An 18,986-nucleotide genomic window follows, 5' to 3' on the forward strand; every position below is an offset into this window, starting at 1 on the left:
AATCCCATCACATCACATTTCATAACACATATAACCACTCAGTGTAAAATAAAAGCCTGTTAGTTATATCACAGAACAATATACAAATACAGAGCAAGGTCATAGTACCAAAAAAATAAAAAAGCAGCCTTTGTTCTTTTAAGCAATGATTTTTCACAAGTGAGAATATCCATCCTACAGGCAAAGCCTTGTGGAAGGTTCAGTATTGTAAGGCGCTCACTCACGGGCTGCTTCGCCCTGATCCCAAACATAATGAAGAACATGTCACAGCTCTCCGAGAAAGCAGTACTAGTTCTAATGGGTTGGTATCGGCTGCCAAGACCAGCCTTGTAGAGGAAGTTCAAGATATTGCTTTACTTTTTTGTAAAAAGGTAACATAGGGAAAGTCTATACATCTGTCTAACCAGACAAAACAACTGCCAAACTTATAGAAACATTAAGCCAAAAAAAAGTGTGTCTGTTATATGGCTCAGTGCTGGTTTGTTTCCCAAGTATTGAAAATTCGGTTCACATCAAGAAGAGCAAGATGTTTATTAAGGTAAGGATTAGTGTCTTCTCCTGAATGAGAAAAAAAAACCAAGCAGATGAACAACTCGATTTCAACAAGAGTTTTACAAAAGAAATCTTCAAGTATTTTTTTCCTTTATCACAGTGAAAATGTAAGACCAACATGTATTAATGTGAACGACTGGAAAGTTTTGCAGATGAACAGAAGGCAAAAATAGTAAAATGAAAACATTTAAAAAATGCTTCAACACATTTCCTTCATGTAGTATGAATAGAAAGGTTATCGGTAAAAAGTTAGAAAAATTAAAATAAATTACATATTTAAGTACACTTTCCCTTTCAACACTTTGTATAAAAAATCTGGAATAGCATACCACCGTCTGACTATACACAGAGTAAAAATGTATCAGATGCTGCTGTTGCAACTCGGCTATTCTGTACAATGTTCTCTTGGTATAATGTTGTTGGCAGCCATTTTAGTTTGCATCAGTAGACCCAGCTAATGGGGACCCACTGTGGTTCTGTCCTCAATTTCTCAGTAGCAGATTGCAATTTTTCAAACGCTTTGTCTAAATTGTCATTCACAATGACCAGATCAAAATAGTGGCTGTAAGCTCTTTGGATCCGCGCACTTTCATCAACTGTTTTCTTCAAATCAGTGTCCTGTCAGAAGACAAAAGAAAGAAGTAGAAACCATGATATGAACTGGGGGGGAGGGGGGGAACAGACACTGCATCTTCAAATCTTGGTGTCAACACTAACAAGCTCTTTTTAAATATGTTTACTTAGAAGGCATCTTAATTGAGTTCAGTGCCATTTCCTCAGAAATACAATAATACAAGTACCTGTAGAAAAATATGTGTTTATTCGATGTGGGCAAAAACATTCCTTCTCAGATTAAAGTACAAAGCTTCATGATGCCCATAATTACGCATAACCACTTAAAACATCAGTGGCATTTATATACCAATACGCCAGTTGACCAACATCCTCATTGAGCAAACATTTTATTGTTTCAGGCAACAGAACTACGGAATTCCCGCCCCAGGAAGATTCCTCTGTACCCCTCTATCATTGTCTTCCACCAGCAGGTGAAGACAGTGATCCCTCACTGACCCTCCCCCTTGTTGGGGCTTTAATGTTTGCTGCCTTGGGGGTCTCTAAAATGGGCAGAAAGGTAGCATAAAAATATTTGAAATAAGTAAAACTCATCAGCCCACAATGAAGTTGCTTGATTGGTTAGAATACCAAAGATCCCAGCTTTTTTTAATGAAGCTTCTAGACTATGGGGATAGAAGCAAAGGATTGTTTTATGTCAGCCCGTAACTGCACAAAAGAATAACGTAGAGACAAAGGCACTACCACTTGGTTCCCACATCTGCTCCATAACATCACATTAACAGGCAAACGCTTTATACATTAATACCCTCAGCCATCACAATATGGCGAAAGAGACACCTCTCCCCTTTACCTGGGACACATGAGCTTGATGCTCAGCAACTGGTACCCACTCACACTGAGCCTCATTCACGAGCTTGTTTTCTCTCGAGGGGGGAGAAAACAAGTCACGAACTTGATCTACAGTTCTAATATTCTTAGAAGGCATGGATAACCCTCACACACACGGTCCTTCAGCATGCAAGCGCTGCTAAGTGTAACCTATGACCGACAAATATCAATATCCCACAAGCAACCTAGTGGTAAATTAGTAACTGTACACAGTCTGAAGGTCACAGGAACCGGAAACTGTGTTCAGATTAACCAGGCACATTTTTGTGTGTCATCTGAATTAAAAAGGCTGTTTCTCCAAATTACACAAGACTTTAAAAAGGTATCCAAGGAGGAAAAAAAAGGGTGACAGGGAGAATTGCCTACTCAGAACTCCTGGAAGGCAGGAGGCAGTTTAAAAGGGGATAATGGAAAAAGGAGAGAATGGAAAAAACAATGCCTGACAAATCAGGGAAACATAACAATGATTTTAAAAGCAGCTAAAGGAAGAAAGACCTGGATGGCCCCAGGCTAGCCTGAACTCGTTAGATCTAAGCAGGGGTGGCCCTGGTTAGTATTTGGATGGGCAACCTCCAAAGAACATCAGTCGTGACATGGAGGCAGGCAATGGCAAACCACCACCGAACATCTCTTGCCTTGACAGTAAAAAAAAAAAAGGGGGAAGGGAGAAAACAGGGCTTCAAGAAAGCCACTAACATCTCACTATACTTGTACAATACAGATGTTAATAGGTCAACATTTGTTCACGGCTATTTTTAAAAAGAATACCGTTAGAAGCTTGGTTGTAATTCCAGCATCCACCACCGCTTTGTGCATGGCACGTAGAGTCTCTAGCTCTGGAGCAGCAATAAAAACTACATAGGGCATAAACTCTGCAGTTCGGAGTATTTTCAGTGCCTGGAGAGAATTAGACAGATCCACCAAAACATTGAACAACAGAAAGAAAGCAGTATCACTACTACAACCAACACACTAAAGAAGGCAACAACCATTATGTGCACTGTGCCATCTATTCTGGCTTTTGCTGTAAATAAATGTATTTGATTTGATTTGCACTATGCCATCTTGTAAGTCTGCTACCTTTTTAATATAGTCAATATCGTCAAACGAAAAGGTTACTTTCTCTTAGATCGCCTTTGTTTTAAAAGCCATAAGTAAATGTCACATGCTCCTTTAACCCGCTTCAGCAGGGTCAGCAAAACCCCATGACATCAAATGCCACAGGCCTATTTTCAGAGCCCACCCCCCCTTCCTGTTGTAATGCTCCTGCTGGAGTTTCGCTCTGCCATACCTGTGGATTCACATCCAAGATGCACGTCCTTCCAGTCTGAACCACTTCAAGGATAGAATCTATTTTGGTGCCATAAAGGTTTCCTTCATATTCCCCGTGTTCCAAGTATCTGCCACCTTTAATATCTGCCTCCATTTCAGGTCGCAACACAAACCGGTACGCTTGCCCATCTTTTTCATCATCCCTTGGCTTTCGTGACGTAACTAGACAAATGCAACAGAATGCACACATTTGACAAGCAACAACGAACAAGACATTCATTGCCGGGGATAAAAGCATAACAGGATGGGTGAATATCAGGGAAAGCAGAGCCTCTAGCCAGGAGAGAAAAGAAGGTGGTGTTAACAAATAATGTAGTTGACCTTGTATTATTTTTAAGAACTATTATTTCATTGGAAGTTCTCAGAAGCTAGGTATACCTGTTCAGGAAATCGATTATTAACATTTGCAAGCAAATCCCATCCGTACATGGTTTTGAAATTGGAACTGCAAAAGTCTACACGGTGTGTACAGTTCAATCCAACTCGGTAGTGAACCTAAACGAGTCCCACTGGGAATTGCTCTCAGGCAGCTGCAGTCCTGAGCCTGCTTGCTCATGATGTGTTTGCAGACATTCCCTTACTACCAGATTCAAAACATAAAGGGAAAATACAACTCTGTTGATCCCCTCTGGACATCTTAATGACTTTTACTGCTCAGTTATTGTGTCCTTCCTAGGATAGGAATAGGGAGCACTGTTCTAATGGTTCAGTTTTTATTGGACAGTTCCAGAACACAATGCTGGGACACAGATGCTCTATCCTATGATATTTACACTAAGGAGTACAGTAAGATTTTAACTGTGTCTGGAAACAAACCGGTAGCCAGTGAAGATCTTTAAGCACTGGCGAGATGTGATCAAATCTGCTGGCTCCAGTGAATACCATGACCTACACATTTTGAATTAGTTGAAGTTCTGTGCTTATTTATTCACTTATACTGCTCCAGCGGAGCAGGGTGATTCAAACCTGGGTCTCCTAGATTCTAGTCTGACACTCTAACGACCAGGACCACACTGGCTCTCAGGTATAACAAATGTGAGGGAGAAGAGTTGCCATACTTTTCTGTGAACCTTTTCTCCTTTTGCAAATTCTTGGGCTATCTGCTGCCAGCCTGAAGTGAGTATACCTTGGGCCTGGGTTCCATGGTCTGATTGCCAATATATCATCCATATAGCATGCCAGCAGGTACCGTGTCTGAACAGTCAGAAATGGCCTCTGACTTGGGGGTGTCTGGAAAAAAAAACCCCACACACAAGTAACAGCCTGTGGAGGCTTCATCCACGCAGGGGTGACCTCGCATGACCACGTTCAGAACTTTTTGGCCTCTATGGCTATCTTGAACCTATCCCAGTTCTGATGGCACCTCTTCCAAATCTTGAGAGGCCTCCCACTCCCCATCTAGTGTCATGTAGATGACAAAAGAGCATGGGAGAGAAGCTGAAGTTCTTACATTTAAGTCACTTAACTGTGTAACTCCAGGATGCCTGAACAACCCTCTGCTTCCGCACTACCCAGCCTATGCATTCACTGAAACCTTTAGCAGTATTCAGTTGGTATTTCTGGACCTGCTTCTGCCTGCTGTAAGTTTTTATTATAAAATTGTTAGAGGCTGTCTTTAATTTTGATTATAAATTACCTTTGGGGGCTGGGTTAGGTAAAAATGGGAGTAGAAATTTTTAAATAAACAAGCTTCTTGGCATGAGAAAAATGAGCTGTAGAGCTACCATATGGGCATATACACTATCTACCCTAGCCTCACATTACCACAGGTGTAAAAAGAGGGGGGGAAATCAACCTCAGAAGCAAATGCATATAATTTTATGAGCAAATTTACACATTGCTGAACAACCTACCCCTTAAAAACGGCAACTTACATGGCACTGTGGTTCCAAATTTGGTGGGATTCAATACAATAAATCTGTTTTTCAAACTCCTCCGACCGACTCCTTGGGCTCCTATTAAGACCAGTGTTTTTCTCTGAAATGGAGGCATTTTGGCTACTTCCTCATATATCTGAATTTCATGACGATCAAATTCTTCAGGCAAAGGAATAAAACATATTAAAACTCAAAGATTACATTAAAAGATTACATAAATTATCTAGTAATTATAACCTTGTTTAAAAGACATGGCTATACAAGATCCCTTTTGATCACTTCATTAGGATAGGTAATACTTACAGGCACAGTTATCAATAGTGACAGTACATTATTTTGGACCTACTATCGTAATACTTACTGGGAATTTAACTTTTTATGCCTTATTCTATTCATCGTGCAAGTGATTTAACAAAACAATTTACTACAGTTGGTTTCTGTTCAAGATGACATATTGTAAAGCCCTCTGTACAATGAGATCTTTTATGGAAATACATAATTTATAAAAAATGGGTTTTCTGAATTCGCTGACGGATTTGTACAAACGACCACATTTATTAATATTGCAAGTGTGTGTGTGTGGGCATAGTGCAAGTGTTTATATTTATGAATATTAGGTAAACACAAGTGCCTGAATATTATCTAGGAATGGCATGCTGGTTATCTGACTGGTCAAATATTCCACAAATCCAAGACCGTCACTACGTAGGTGGCAGCTTATCATTTTCATTTTAATAGGTTTTTATTTTTATTTTCAGCCACACAGCAGCTAACAGAAATAATAAATTAGAAGAAACATCCCACATACAGAAGTTAAATCTCAGGACATACACCAGAAATTACAAGTTGACAGCCCAGTAGAATAAAGCTAAACATTTATTACAGTGTCAGGCATCTGCAAGGCAGCAGGGAGGGCAACTTGGCCCTCCTGCCACCCTACAGAAATCAGAGGTAAATCTAGCAGCGCACCAGGCTTCTCCTACTGGCTGGCCCCCCTGCTGTAACTGCAAGAATCCCCAAACAAACACAAATAGTTAATCAATAGCAAAGGCCTTCTAGGACTGCCCATGATTCCATCTAGCTTCATGTCATCTGGTTATCTGCTCTGCAAGGCAGAGGGTTGTACTTGATTCTAGAGCAATTTGCTTGCTATTTAAGCAGCATCATTGTTTTTTTTTTTACAAACACCAGAACAACTGGTGTTACTTTGCTTTATTTCAGTTTTATTTATTTAAGCATTTTGCAACTCGCTTTTTCCTGGAACCCCTAGATCAAGGAGAACTGAATTGTTCACAGTTATTGATGTTACAGCAGGGTTCTCCAACTTGGTACTCATATTTGCCACAGTACCCATCACCTTTCCTTGAGCCCACAAAGTGTTTTTAGGCCAGCAGGGCTTCTGACTGGCGGTGCAGATTTAAAATGTTGCTTTGGCAGCAGCTGCCACCACAGCACAAGGATCTTCACTGTGTGTCTTAAGGTAAGCTGTGTGTACGCAAGGAAATATTTTAACACAATATGCTCATTTTAAAAGCCCTGTTCAATGGAGTTGCTGCCTTAAGTGTTGAAGAGTTACTGTTAGAGTTATGCATAACCTTAATCCCTGATATTTTGTGGATGGCTTTGCCTTCTGTGGCAGCCATTTCATGGTTGTGTCACCACCCTCTATAAGAATTCCAAAGGTGCCTGCTGGTTCAAAAAGGTTGAGGATCGAAGTCTGAACTTCAGTAACTCATTACAGTTTCACAATAACCATTAATAAATTTGTTTTTGGAATTAGCACAAGCATAAAACTAGCTAGCAATTACAGTAACCCTTTTGTTGCCTAAAAGCTTAAAACTTTAAAAACATTTGAACAATCAAATGTTCAACTCCAAATTAACCTAGGAACATTTCCTGAATCAGTATGAATAGCAAAGTATGATTAGAATACAATAAGGGGATGGTGAAGGGAAATAAAATTACTTTTAACTAATAATATTATGTAAAAAAAAAAACCTAACTGAAAACAGGCAAAATTCAATGGATTGTTCAGTTGGAATACAATATTTCATATTAAGACTCAAGTACCTGCATTCCTAGTTGTGAGATACATCATCTTTTTCTTCTTTTTACTGCTTAAAGTTCCACAAAATGGACCTGAAGAAGAAGTAGCAATTTAGAAATTCTACATTCTTAAACACAAACCTAGGATAGCAATTTATTAAAATACTGTTATTCTGAAGGAAGTCTTCATCCACATCATGATCAATAACTGTAGCACTTGTTTTAAAAGTAATTTTAATTGCACAATTAAAGCATATCATTACTAACATCTGTAATATTTACACAGATATAACTGGAACAGGAAAATAGCTGTGTTTGTTAAATACCATTAAATCGCTTCTGACTTATGGCAACCCTATTTAATGACCTCCAAAACGCCCTATCATTAACAGCCTTGCTCAGGTCTTGCAAACTGAGGGCCATGGCCTCCTTTATTGAGTCAATCCATATCATGTTGCATCTTCCTCATTTCCTGTTGCCTTCAACTTTTCCTAGCATTATTGTCTTTTCCAGTGACTCTTGTCGTCTCATAATGTGAAGAAAGTATGATAACCTCAGTTTGGTCATTTTAGCTTCTAGGGAATGTTCAGACTATAACTGATATAACTACCACAGAAAAATGGGCTAGCGTTATTTATTATCATAGTTATCGTAGTTACAGGCTGCCCTTGCACAAAAATACTTTGGACATTATGCAAATTAAAAACAATAAGCACAAAGTTGACACACTAATGAAACTATGATTGGTGCACAATAGGACAGCCATCTACTCACCAACTTCATTTTGTTTAATATTACCTCCTTGCCAGCAGGTGGCAGAAAGGATTCAAATTTGTAAGGGAGTTCTAATTCTTGGTTAAATTTGGTCACCTGTAGTCCCCAAACACACTGAAACTACTCATGCACCATGTTATGTTATGCCTACCCTCTGGATTTGGCAAATGCAAAAGTGATGTGAAGAATCATGAGATGAACACATGAAGCTGCCTTATACTGAATCAGACCCTTGGTCCATCAAAGTCAGTATTGTCTACTCAGACCGGCAGCTGCTCTCCAGGGTCTCAGGCAGGTGTCTTCCACATCACCTACCTGCCTAGTCCCTTTAAATGGAGATGCCAGGGATTGAACCTGGGACACTCTACATGCCAAGCAGCTGCTCTACCACTAAGCCACAGCCCCTCCCCAAGATAATGCCACATACCTGAATTGTCCCAGTCCCGTCTAACAAACGCTTTCCTTTTTTCTTCCAGGAACTGACTAGGAATAAGTCCTGCACTTCCCCCTTCTTTGACATGACTGGCCTGGAATGAAATCAAGCATATATTCACTTGGGCACTGACCCACACTTAAGTGTAGCCAAGGCCTTAATTAACACAATCCAATCCGATTAAACCAGAATATTAAGATGCAAACCACACAGGAAGCTCCCCCTGCTGCATCCCACTGACCCTCCCAAATTCTGCTCCCAGGTGTCCAAGTACCCTCATAAATAACACGGGGGATGGGAGGGAGAATGGGTAAGGGCTGTTGCCTTCAGTCAAGGGAAGGACTACTCTATAATGGAAGTGCTGTTCCTCCAGGGAAATGGCACCTTGGGACCCAACTCAATGCTTAGGTTTCAGAGGGAGGAAAGCAGGTGTGATTACGTTTTCCCAGAATAGTGATTCAGTGGTTTTCTGTACCCATTCCCAGCAACCGCAAACCATTAATCAATGATCATGTCCTAGAATGGAGCTGCAGTGCTCTATGGCCAGTTCAATATTTCTGCTTACATATCCAAGAGGAAATGTTAGCTTCACAAGCAGACTTAAATAGCTCCTATATAGGTTTCACATGTTTTATAGCCAGAAACGTAGTGTGAGCATACCCTAGATAGCCAAGCCTACAGCACAATTTGGATAATTTCTTAAAATACACTAAGGGGCGGGGGGGGAGACTCTGAAGGCAGTTTCCCTGAAGCTACTGCCTTTACTGCTGTATGGAAGACCCGCCCAGCAAAAAGAGCTCTTACCTGGCCCACGAGCCAGCCAAGGCAGCCACCACCACCCCCTCGATCTGGGCTGGCAAGGCATGGCCTGGCTCTACCAAGTGACACTTATGTCATATCCAGCCCTTGAAACTACTGAGTTCGACACCCCTGATCCGGATGTTACATTTCAAGAAAGTTCTCCACCCTAAGCTTTCCATATTCTGCCTGCCCATTCAGCAATGTCACAAAGCACATATGACATAGCTTACTGCAGAACAGAGAAACCACATGAATGAAGCCGCATATCACAATACCCTCATGAAACTGAGATTTCTTTGGTGGGTTCTGGCAAAGAGGGGAAGAGGCAGAAACATGAGAAAGGGAATAAGCAACATATTCAAGAGAAGTGAGCAAAGTGTAAAGGAAAAAATGAAAGACTGCAGCTACATGCAAGCCAGGAAGCCATGGGAACCAACTCTTCCATCCCCATGATTTACTCTCTTGCTTCCCTTTCCCCATATTACTATGCCCAGCAGGTTGAACACATGAAGCTGCCTTACACTGAATCAGACCCTTGGTCCATCAAGTCAGTATTGTCTACTCAGCCTGGCAGAGGCTCTTCAGGGTCTCCGGCAGAGGTATTTCACATCACCTACTTGCCTAGTCCCTTTAACTGGAGATGCCGGGGACTGAACCTGGGATCTTCTGCTTGCCAGGCAGATGCTCTACGAACTGAGCCACAGCCCCAGAACTGGTTGACCAGTTCTGCAGGTGTGTACTAGACAGGAAGCAGTAAAGAAAAGAACAGCTATCTCATCCTCCCTTCTTTTTCAGTGGCTTTGGGAAGAATCAGAAGTGAACCCAGGGGCTGCATGAAAAGGTTGCCCAACATAAAACCAAGCTGCGAGGTAGGAATGCAGAAGACACAAAGTTCTGCTACCAATGCCCAACATTTTTCCTCTTATCCTCCAACACTGAATGCAAATGCTTGCTCCTTAATTCATGAGGCTCCAGTTAGTGTAGTGGTTAGAGTCAGATTAGGATTTGGCAGACCCAGGTTCAAATCCCCGCTCTGCCATGGAAGCTTGTTGGATGACCTTGGGCCAGACAGCTTAACTGAACTCACAGGGTTGCTGTGAGGATTAGGAGGAGGAGAGAAAAATGACATTAGCCACATTGGGTTCCCACTAGGAAGAAAGGCAGCGTGTAAATAAACAGTATACATAAATAATAAAGGTATTAGTCTACTATTACTTTAGGTGTGGTCATGTAATTCAGAAGGAATGGGTTCCAATATCCATGAAGTCTGACAATCTTGGCCCGCTCAGCTGAAGACATGTATGACTTGCTAGATTTGCTGCTTTAGTTCCATTGTGTGTTCTGATCGAGTTCAACAACATTAGCGAACCCAGGAATAGTGTCAATCAATTTTGGACAAGTGGCTAAGTGTATTTTGAAGTTTCAAAAAAAATCCTTTTCTATTCAGTTTCTTTTCCTGTTCTTGACGTGAAGGCACACACCACTTTGTGACAGTTTGGAACTGATGGGCTAATAGTTTGATTCTGCATGACAACTCCTGTTTTATGTAACAGTTCTGAACCTCAGAACATAACTGCCTACGACTGACGTATGAAAGTAATCCCCTATGGCACCCTAACATAACCATATCAGCCTGTGAAAAGGAAGACTTCATACACTGTGAAAACATACAGTAAAGGCGTAAAAACTATGTCAGACCAATACAGTTGAAAATTTCCAAGGAACACTAGATTAGTAACCCCCTCCCCAAAAGTAGCATCTTTTTTTCTCCCTAACCTGCCACCAATTTGGATCTTCTCGATTTACAATCTGTAGAATTTCTCCCTTGGAAAACTTGAGTCCTGCTTCTTTGCACGGAATCAGGTTGTCGTTGTACGGATTATAATCAAAATGACACTTCACAAATACCTGAAACAGATAATAAAATTCAATACTCTTAAGGCATTATAGTTTTAAAAATGTTTAGCAAGTTTGCAGAACGCTTGCTCCCAGTTTAATCTTCTGAATTAATTTGAACATAGGCGTACCAAGGGCAATTTTAAAAACATAATTAAGCCTCTAGCGGAGGTGAAAGCAAGAGAGACCAGCACAGCCAGGTATGAATGACTGGTATTCAGTTTGGCACTGATACAGGAGTATTTCCATAAGCTGAGCTTCAGGTGTTTCAAATGGTGGTGGGGGGGATTATGTTCTCAGAATTCAACTGAGGTATGTGGAAGCAGAGCTTAAGGGTTTTGTTTTTGTTTTAATTAAGAAAGGGATTTCATACTTTCTGGTGCCCTAGTTGTAAGTGTGGAAAGACTTCAGCTGATCAGCAGTAACGGGACAGGCACTCTCAACATGCTCAGAAATCCTTTCCTTATGTAATTTAGCTGAAGTCTGATGAGCGGGGGAGGGGGGCTTATGTTTCTTTCCCCACCCAATTTCTCAAGCAGAGAAGCTGGCCTGACCCTGAACCTTTTGCTCCACTTGCTATAGCAGACTCAGTGACTGCTAGGATGGTGAACCCGATCACGCTTGTTTTCATGGGTGGAAAAAGGGTGCAAAGCACTGGTACAGATCTTTAGTGAATTTATTTTAAAATGCTTAAGCTTATATCACTGTTTTCCTGCTAACTTATAAGTTGTTGTATTTTATGCTTACTTAATTAGAAGGGAAGGTTGTATTTCATGCTTACCTAATTAGAAGGGAAGGTATTATTTCTAACTGGAAGCTGCCAAGACTTTTTTATGGTAGGCGGCATCAACATCTGAAGAATTCTGAACACTTCAAATCATCTACCAGCAGCCCACATTTGCTTTTAAAATGGCAAACAAAACCAACATTGGCCAAATATCTCCCCAGAATGATTTACTCTGATTTAAAAGATGTCTTCTGTCTGATGAAAGAAGTTTATTTGATAGATTCTTTTTTGGAAAGGCAGCCTCATCTTTTACTTAAGGGACTTTTCTTCTCTGCCGTGTGCATTTCGGAACTTGAGCAAAGCTCAGCCAACCGCACAGCGCTGGCTTCCAAATGCTTTGTTAGCACTGCATAGATGTCAAAAATGTATCCGCATGGCCTCATTGGCTTATAAAGTGAGGTGGGGGGCGTAACCCCAGACTCAAACTAAAGCCAGGAATTTAGGGAGGGGAAAAACACAACAAGAAGACACATTACTCCAACCATTAAAAATACATAGTTAATATTGGACAAATGCAGTCAATTAGATCAGTAACTTTACTACACATCTGCACGATGAAATGAAACTGGCAGAAAACAACTCAGGAAGTTAATTCAAAGCCCTCTTGTGGATAATAATGTGCAATAATTGTCCACATGGGCTGTCTGCTCTGTGTTGATACACAGAGGAGCAGAGGCCAATCTCAGCTTCCCAGCGTGTACAGTGAACGGTCCTGGTGTACTGTCACGCCATCTTGCAATTTACAAAGAGGATTCGTATTAGTCCTACACTAACTATCTTCCATGAAAGGATTTTATAACCCATCAAGTGACTGTTGATGAGTCAGACTGTACACAACCGGTTGCTATATATTGGAAATAGTTAATAATTCACTTAATTAGAAGGGAAGGGAAACAACGAAGTAACTTAACAGATGGTCCAGACTAATCAAAAGGAATATCCAATTCCACTGAAATATGAACATTTTGTTTCTATAAATAGATTCAAATAGATTCAAACTACTGACCTGTTGAGGAATAATATTATCTCTGTAGCTAGGAAGAATCTTCAAAGTGACACTACCGCTAATATTCTTGAGCAGTTCCTGCAACTCTTTTGGATTGTTTCCAACTTCATGACCATTAACCTCTTTAATGATATCACCCACATGAAGAAGACCTTGTCGATCTATCATTCCTCCATGAAGGATCCGTGCAATTACCAGATCATTATTCTCAACCCTAAATGTAACACCCTGCAGAACATTTGAAGGGCATCATTGTTAGTTTATAGTATATCCCCGTTAAAAATACAATACAGCCATTTATTATTCTAATTATCAGTAGACACCATAATAGCCATTGAAGTTTGCATATCCCTCATAAATCCAAAACCAAGTAAGTACTTCAAGCTGATTAATATAGGTTTACCTACTTTTTTTGCATCTTCTGGCCCAACAATAAAAAAGGAAGAAAGGGCTTCAATATTTTTACTAATATCTCTCAAACTAGATTTGAAAAGCTTAATATACCCAGCGAGCACACGTAAATGGTAGTTACCTAACCCCTTGGGGTGTCTTAACTACTTCTAGCATGCAATTTGCTTCACAAGAGTTCTGTTTCTTCCTGTTTACCACCCTGAATTCAACTCCTCTGAATATATCTGGACTGTTCAGGCATTGGTTGCAGGTGGGGCCTTAGCCATTGGGCAACTAGGGCAGCTGCCCTGGGCCCTGAACTGGGGGGGGGGGCGCGCTGTGGCTCAGTGGTAGAGCATCTGCTAGGCATGCAGAAGGTCCCAGGTTCAATCCTCGGCATCTCCAGTTAAAGGGACTAGGCAAGTAGGTGATGTGAAAGACCTCTGCCTGAGACCCTGGAGAGCCGCTGCCGGTCAGCGTAGACAATACTGACTTTGATGGACCGAGGGTCAGATTCAGTATAAGGCAGCTTCATGTGTTCAAGGGCCCTGTGCTGGAGTGTCCCCAACTGCCCCAGAATGCCCAGCTGCCACACCACAGCTGTCCCGTCTTATAGATGCTGTGGGGAGCATTGGCTTCAGGACTGCCATCAGCTGTAAGGTGCCCTTCTGACTGCAGCGCCATCACACTTAACAACCAGAGTGGAAACAGCCTCAGAAAGGCTTCCACCCCCCACTGAGGAACCAAAGCAAGACAAGTGCGGGGCTGCTTGTTCTGAGCAGCAGAGGCTGCTGCTCCTCCCGCTAGTGTATTTGTGGCGGCAGCTGCTTACACCAACCATGTCCAGAGCTGGGGCCACTTGCTCACTGCAACTGTGGCTGCTTGCGCCCACCCTGCTCCGGGTGGCTGCAAAGGCCACCTCTTGCTTGGGACTGGGCTGACCCCAACCGGGGGCTAACTGGGGGAGGGGGTGACCGTTTTCTGGGGTCCCATCCTGAAGTTCTTCGCAGGGCCTCAGAATCACTAAGACTGTCCCTAACTGACTGACCAGTGAACACCTCAAGGTTTTCCTTTCCCACCTGTTCTCCGCTGTTAGTCTGCAGTTTCCACCAGGAACAGGTTTCATATAACTTTGATTAAAGAAGGGCAACAAAGCAATACATACAAGTAAGTCAAATATTACTTCTTCTATACTTATGTTTGCACTATATTTAAGTATCACTGAACACTCACCAGTGGTTCTCCTGCTCTTTTGTGAATGCCAAGTATACGAATAGCATCCACAGGTACCATCTGATTGTTCACTGAAGAGTTATTCATTTCTGGGCTAGAGGGAGGAGATTCGTAGCACTTTGATGCCACAATGTCGTGGGCTTCCAAAAGGGACTGCAAATACAGAAGGGGTGAATGGACCAGTTATAGATGACCCAATAATTAGAAAGGGGGAGGGGGTACTTCTGAGCTCTGCCCAGCAACTCAAAGTGCTTCTTAGATGCTTTCAAGGGTAGGCTTCTTCTCAAATCATGAGCAACAAGTAAAGATCACATCATTTCACGTGGTTGTTTTTATTATTTGGATTTTTCTCTAGTTAAGATGAAAAAAGGCTAATTTTTTATCAACTAAAAAAAATATTCAGCCCCTCAAATTCAGAAAAAGTCATGCTTAAATCCCACTGAAATCAATGGGATTCAAAGCCAACTTTCTCTGGATCAGGGCCACAATGTTTTTCTTTCATTAGATTAAAACAGATTCTGATTCACTGCAACAAGCAATTCCTCCCTCCTCCCCCCCCAGCAAGAAAACTGATAAAAGTAATGCATTACCAGAAAGTGTGGCTCCTTCAGTATACCAACCAACTCAGCAATGTGTTCATCTTCGTTTACTAATGGACCGATGTCTTCAAGAATCTCATTGACTAATTCTAGATTGTTGTCACTCACAGCCTCAAGTTTAGAATCTTCCAGTCGCTCATGAGCCTGTGATGATTACAGAACAAGCATGAAGTGGTAAGAATAGTGAACAGGAACAATACCATTGATTTGCCATTTATACTGTGAGGCCTCCTCCGTGTTTTCACAACAACAACACTTTGTCTCCATTGGCATTGGTTCTGCTGCAAGTTCACTGATCAAAGAGTCTCACTAGGGTTTGCAAACAGCACATGGATGCAGCCATTCTCAAAATTCGTGGCCGTAAGTGCTTTATCACACCCATTTCATGAACCTTTTCTTATTTATATATTTATACCCGGCTTTTCTGTCCATGAGGGACCTAAACCAGCTTACAACATCATTTCCCTGCCTCCATTTTATTCTAACAACCACCACTACAGATTGTAGTGCAGATTTTAATCCTGTAGCAGCACCTTACAGACCAACAAGATTTCCAGGCTATCTTATGAAAGGAGCTATGATTTTGAAACGTAGACTCTGGACATCTTGTTCATCTTTAAGGTGCTACTGTACTCAAACCCTGCTCTTCTTCTGCAGACAAACACCTGAAACTACGTATGCTAGGTTAGGATGAGAGTGTGCAACTGGCCCAAGAACACCCAGGTAACTTCCAACACACAGTGAGGATTCAAATCTGGGTGTCTCAGATCCAAGTTTGACACTAACCACTATGAAACACTGTCTGCCTCACAACCTTCTGCGCAGCCATTCTGCTCTCTAAGGTACTACAGCCTGTGTACAGTTCGGTGGAAGGAATAAAGTATACTGACACTACAGAAACTGGTTTAACAGCCAGTTCCTCACTTCAGGCAACCGTAACTCAGCAATCAAGGACACTGACCTCTGACAAAATTCTTAAACACACCTGCCAAACAACAATTGCTAGAATACTTCAGGGAAAAGCCATGCCAGTTTAACTGGTATAAGACCAATTGTTTTAAAGAGGAAAAAAGCACTGATAAAAGCAGTCTCTCCTCCGTATTCCATTTCTCAAGTCACATTAGAGGAGTCAGGCACTACCCTTGTTCCTTCTGTCTATGCTGTCATTTGTTTCTAGAGTAGTCAGATCATCACCTTATAATTAGTTTGTTTGCACGACACGCATACATTTCCTTTTCCAAGCTTACAAACAAGCTTTGGGGGAAAAATAATCAACGTGCCTTGTGAAATGAAGCCTACCCTATTATAAACACAATCATTCGTTCCAGCCTTCATCAATACAAGATAAGCTTTAGAGCTGTTAGTGAATCCCAGGTTACCTGAGATTTCTTTAGTGGGGGGGGGGCGCACACGCATTTAGGTCACCACTCTGACCAGATAAAAAATTGGAAAAATGGGTCTTAACAAGCTCACGCCTTTCCGAGGGCTTCCAGTCTCCTTCACATGGCAAGATGACATTGCTGGGGTGCAAAGAACCTTTAAGCCTCTATTTCTACAGGCTTGAATCTTGTTTTCCCCACCTACCACCCTCTACAGTAGTGCTGCTTCAACCATGCTGAACCTACAGGCACTTCTGGAATTTTGAGAAAGGATAGCCCCATTAAACAGCTACCATGGATGGCGGGATCATCCCTTCGGTTTGGAAGAGACATTTTTTGTTTCAGTTTCAAAGAAAGCACAGGGTTTGGTCCCTGTACAGCCACAGGGAGAGCTTGCCAAGTCCAAAGACACAAGGAAATCTGTGTCTAAAACCAAGCCAAGGGCTCATAAACTTACAGAGAACTTCATATCACTCCCTGTCGCTCCTTCCTTTCCCCCCTTTTTCATTCAAGATGTCTCTGTCTCCTAGATTCAAACAGTTACTGGGCACCAGGGAAAGTGTTGGCAAGTGTTGCGGCCCCCATGAGCACCATGTTGGGCATCACTGCTCTTAGAGACCTGCAAGAAGCTGCGGAGAGCACAATCCTCATCAGGAAGTATGCAGGAGACAGATCTCATGGCACACCTAATTAAGTTATCCATTGTGCAAAGCATTATTAAGGTCTTGGCACCGCCAACAGCCTTCCATGAGCGAACAGCATCTTCCCAAGCCTTGTTTCACATTATGTGTCATATTTAGTGAATGTCTGTGTCAAGTCGCTTACAACCTTTGATGATCCTATGAATTAATAAACCCCCCCAAACATCCTATCATTAACAATCTGGGTGTTTTTTTTGAAAATATTTTTTTATTTTCTTAATTTGACATATTAACATGTAAAACTTCCGGTAACAAGCTGGTCCCAAGCATACGTCTCTTGGGAGAGCTCCCAAGGGAATCCAAGAAACGCTTTAAATTGGAGTGCTTTAGCGCACCAACCTGGCCCTAAATAGTGGACCGGGACCCAGGAATTCCTCAGCAGCCCAAAGAAAGCGGTGTGACTCCCACACTCTCCGAGGGAGCTTTTTAAGCCCCCGGAGGTGCGGATGCTTGTCCCGCTGGCATCGAGAGGAGGCTGCATCGCCGCAAGCGTTTTCTTTGGCATTAGGCTTGGACCTCCATTACCTATAACCATCTAATGAACTGTTTTAATGAAGAAAAACCTCACCCTTCGAAATCTAAGTGAGTAACAAGAATTCTTTTGATCTTACCGGGAATAGAAGGTTGAACTGACTGGCAGAACTGGGAACCCCGCACTCTTCCCCCACATCACATAAAAACTTTTCGCTAAGATAAGATATCAGATAAAGCGGCAAGGACTCTATCAAGTTGATCTGGGGGTAGACTAAACAAGTGAACTCTTTGACAGACGTGGCAAGTACCAATCAGATCCCGTGACGTTTGAGGGGAAGGGAGAAATAAAACCCTCCCTCCCCTTGGTCACGCTACCTTTTTCAGGCCGGGAAGGTCCTCCAGCCACGTTCTTAAGATCCATTTTAAAGTACCGGAAGACCTCTAGGAAACAACACTATCGCATTGCAGTACGCCTGCCAACAACAGGGAGAAGGGAAGTACAGAAGCACGCAGGACCGGAAGTGAATTCCCTTGGTGTATCAACTAAAAGGTTTGCTATTTGAAACTACAAAAAGGGGACGACGGAAGGTCCGCAGCTACACAGTTTCTGGCTGACTTCCTACTTCCTGCTTTTCGTCGACCTAGAGTTTCCAAAACAACTCGATGGTACTTCAAATTTTAAAACTTATTTTCTAGCTGATCTTTGAGGATTTTTGAGGGAATATTTTAGCGATTAGGCTCAGCATGAACCACTAATCTACCCATACTCTGGAAAATCATTTTTTAAGACTATCATTAATGGTCTTGATCAGGTCCTGCAAACGGAAGACCATGGCCTCCTTTATTGAGTCAAGCTATCTCATGTTGAGTTTTCCTCTTCTCCCAGTACCCTCGATTTTTCCTAACATTAATGTATTTTCCAGTGAGTCTTGTCTTCTCATGGTATGACCAAAGTTCAGTAGTGTCAGTTGAGTTATTTTAGGTTGTTTGTCTTTTTGGTGGTCCACGGTATCTATAAAACTCTCCTACAACACCCCCTTTCAAATGACAGTTGGTGAATAGTAACAGAAAAAAACAGTTTACCTTAGCAAGTGATCTTACAATAGGATTCTCCATAATTCCTTTCAGGAAAATAAGGTCTATTTCTTCAGCTCCTGTTGACGGGGACAAATCCGTAAGGTTATCCAAGACTTGCTGCATCGCTGCTGAAAAAAACATAAGGAAAGTCTTTGAGCTTTGTGG

At 41.8% G+C, this 18,986-nt stretch overlaps 1 protein-coding gene across 1 annotated transcript; it reads right to left on the reverse strand.

Moving 5' to 3' along the window:
- Window positions 1–512: 512 nt before the first annotated feature.
- PALS2 (protein associated with LIN7 2, MAGUK p55 family member) lies at window positions 513–18,944 on the reverse strand. Its single transcript, XM_056857679.1, has 11 exons — window positions 18,828–18,944; window positions 15,182–15,334; window positions 14,592–14,744; window positions 12,969–13,196; window positions 11,056–11,187; window positions 8,473–8,572; window positions 7,296–7,364; window positions 5,223–5,384; window positions 3,308–3,510; window positions 2,785–2,913; window positions 513–1,170 (listed from the first exon to the last, which is right to left on the reverse strand). Exons 1-11 carry the CDS (start codon window positions 18,942–18,944, stop codon window positions 994–996), a joined length of 1,623 nt encoding a protein of 540 aa, XP_056713657.1. The 3' UTR covers window positions 513–993.
- Window positions 18,945–18,986: the final 42 nt, after the last annotated feature.

This window comes from Euleptes europaea, chromosome 11 (assembly GCF_029931775.1).
Source record: "Euleptes europaea isolate rEulEur1 chromosome 11, rEulEur1.hap1, whole genome shotgun sequence".
NCBI classification, from domain to species: Eukaryota; Metazoa; Chordata; class Lepidosauria; order Squamata; family Sphaerodactylidae; genus Euleptes; species Euleptes europaea.

Excerpts from the sequence above, each read along its gene's own strand:
- PALS2 (XM_056857679.1), bottom strand. The coding sequence starts at position 18,944 with ATGCAGCAAGTCTTGGATAACCTTACGGATTTGTCCCCGTCAACAGGA. Across the intron at positions 14,745-15,181 it reads TGAAGGAGCCACACTTTCTG|TCCCTTTTGGAAGCCCACGA; the intron begins GTAATGCATTAC and ends CTGTATTTGCAG. Across the intron at positions 13,197-14,591 it reads AAAGAGCAGGAGAACCACTG|GGTGTTACATTTAGGGTTGA; the intron begins GTGAGTGTTCAG and ends AATGTTCTGCAG.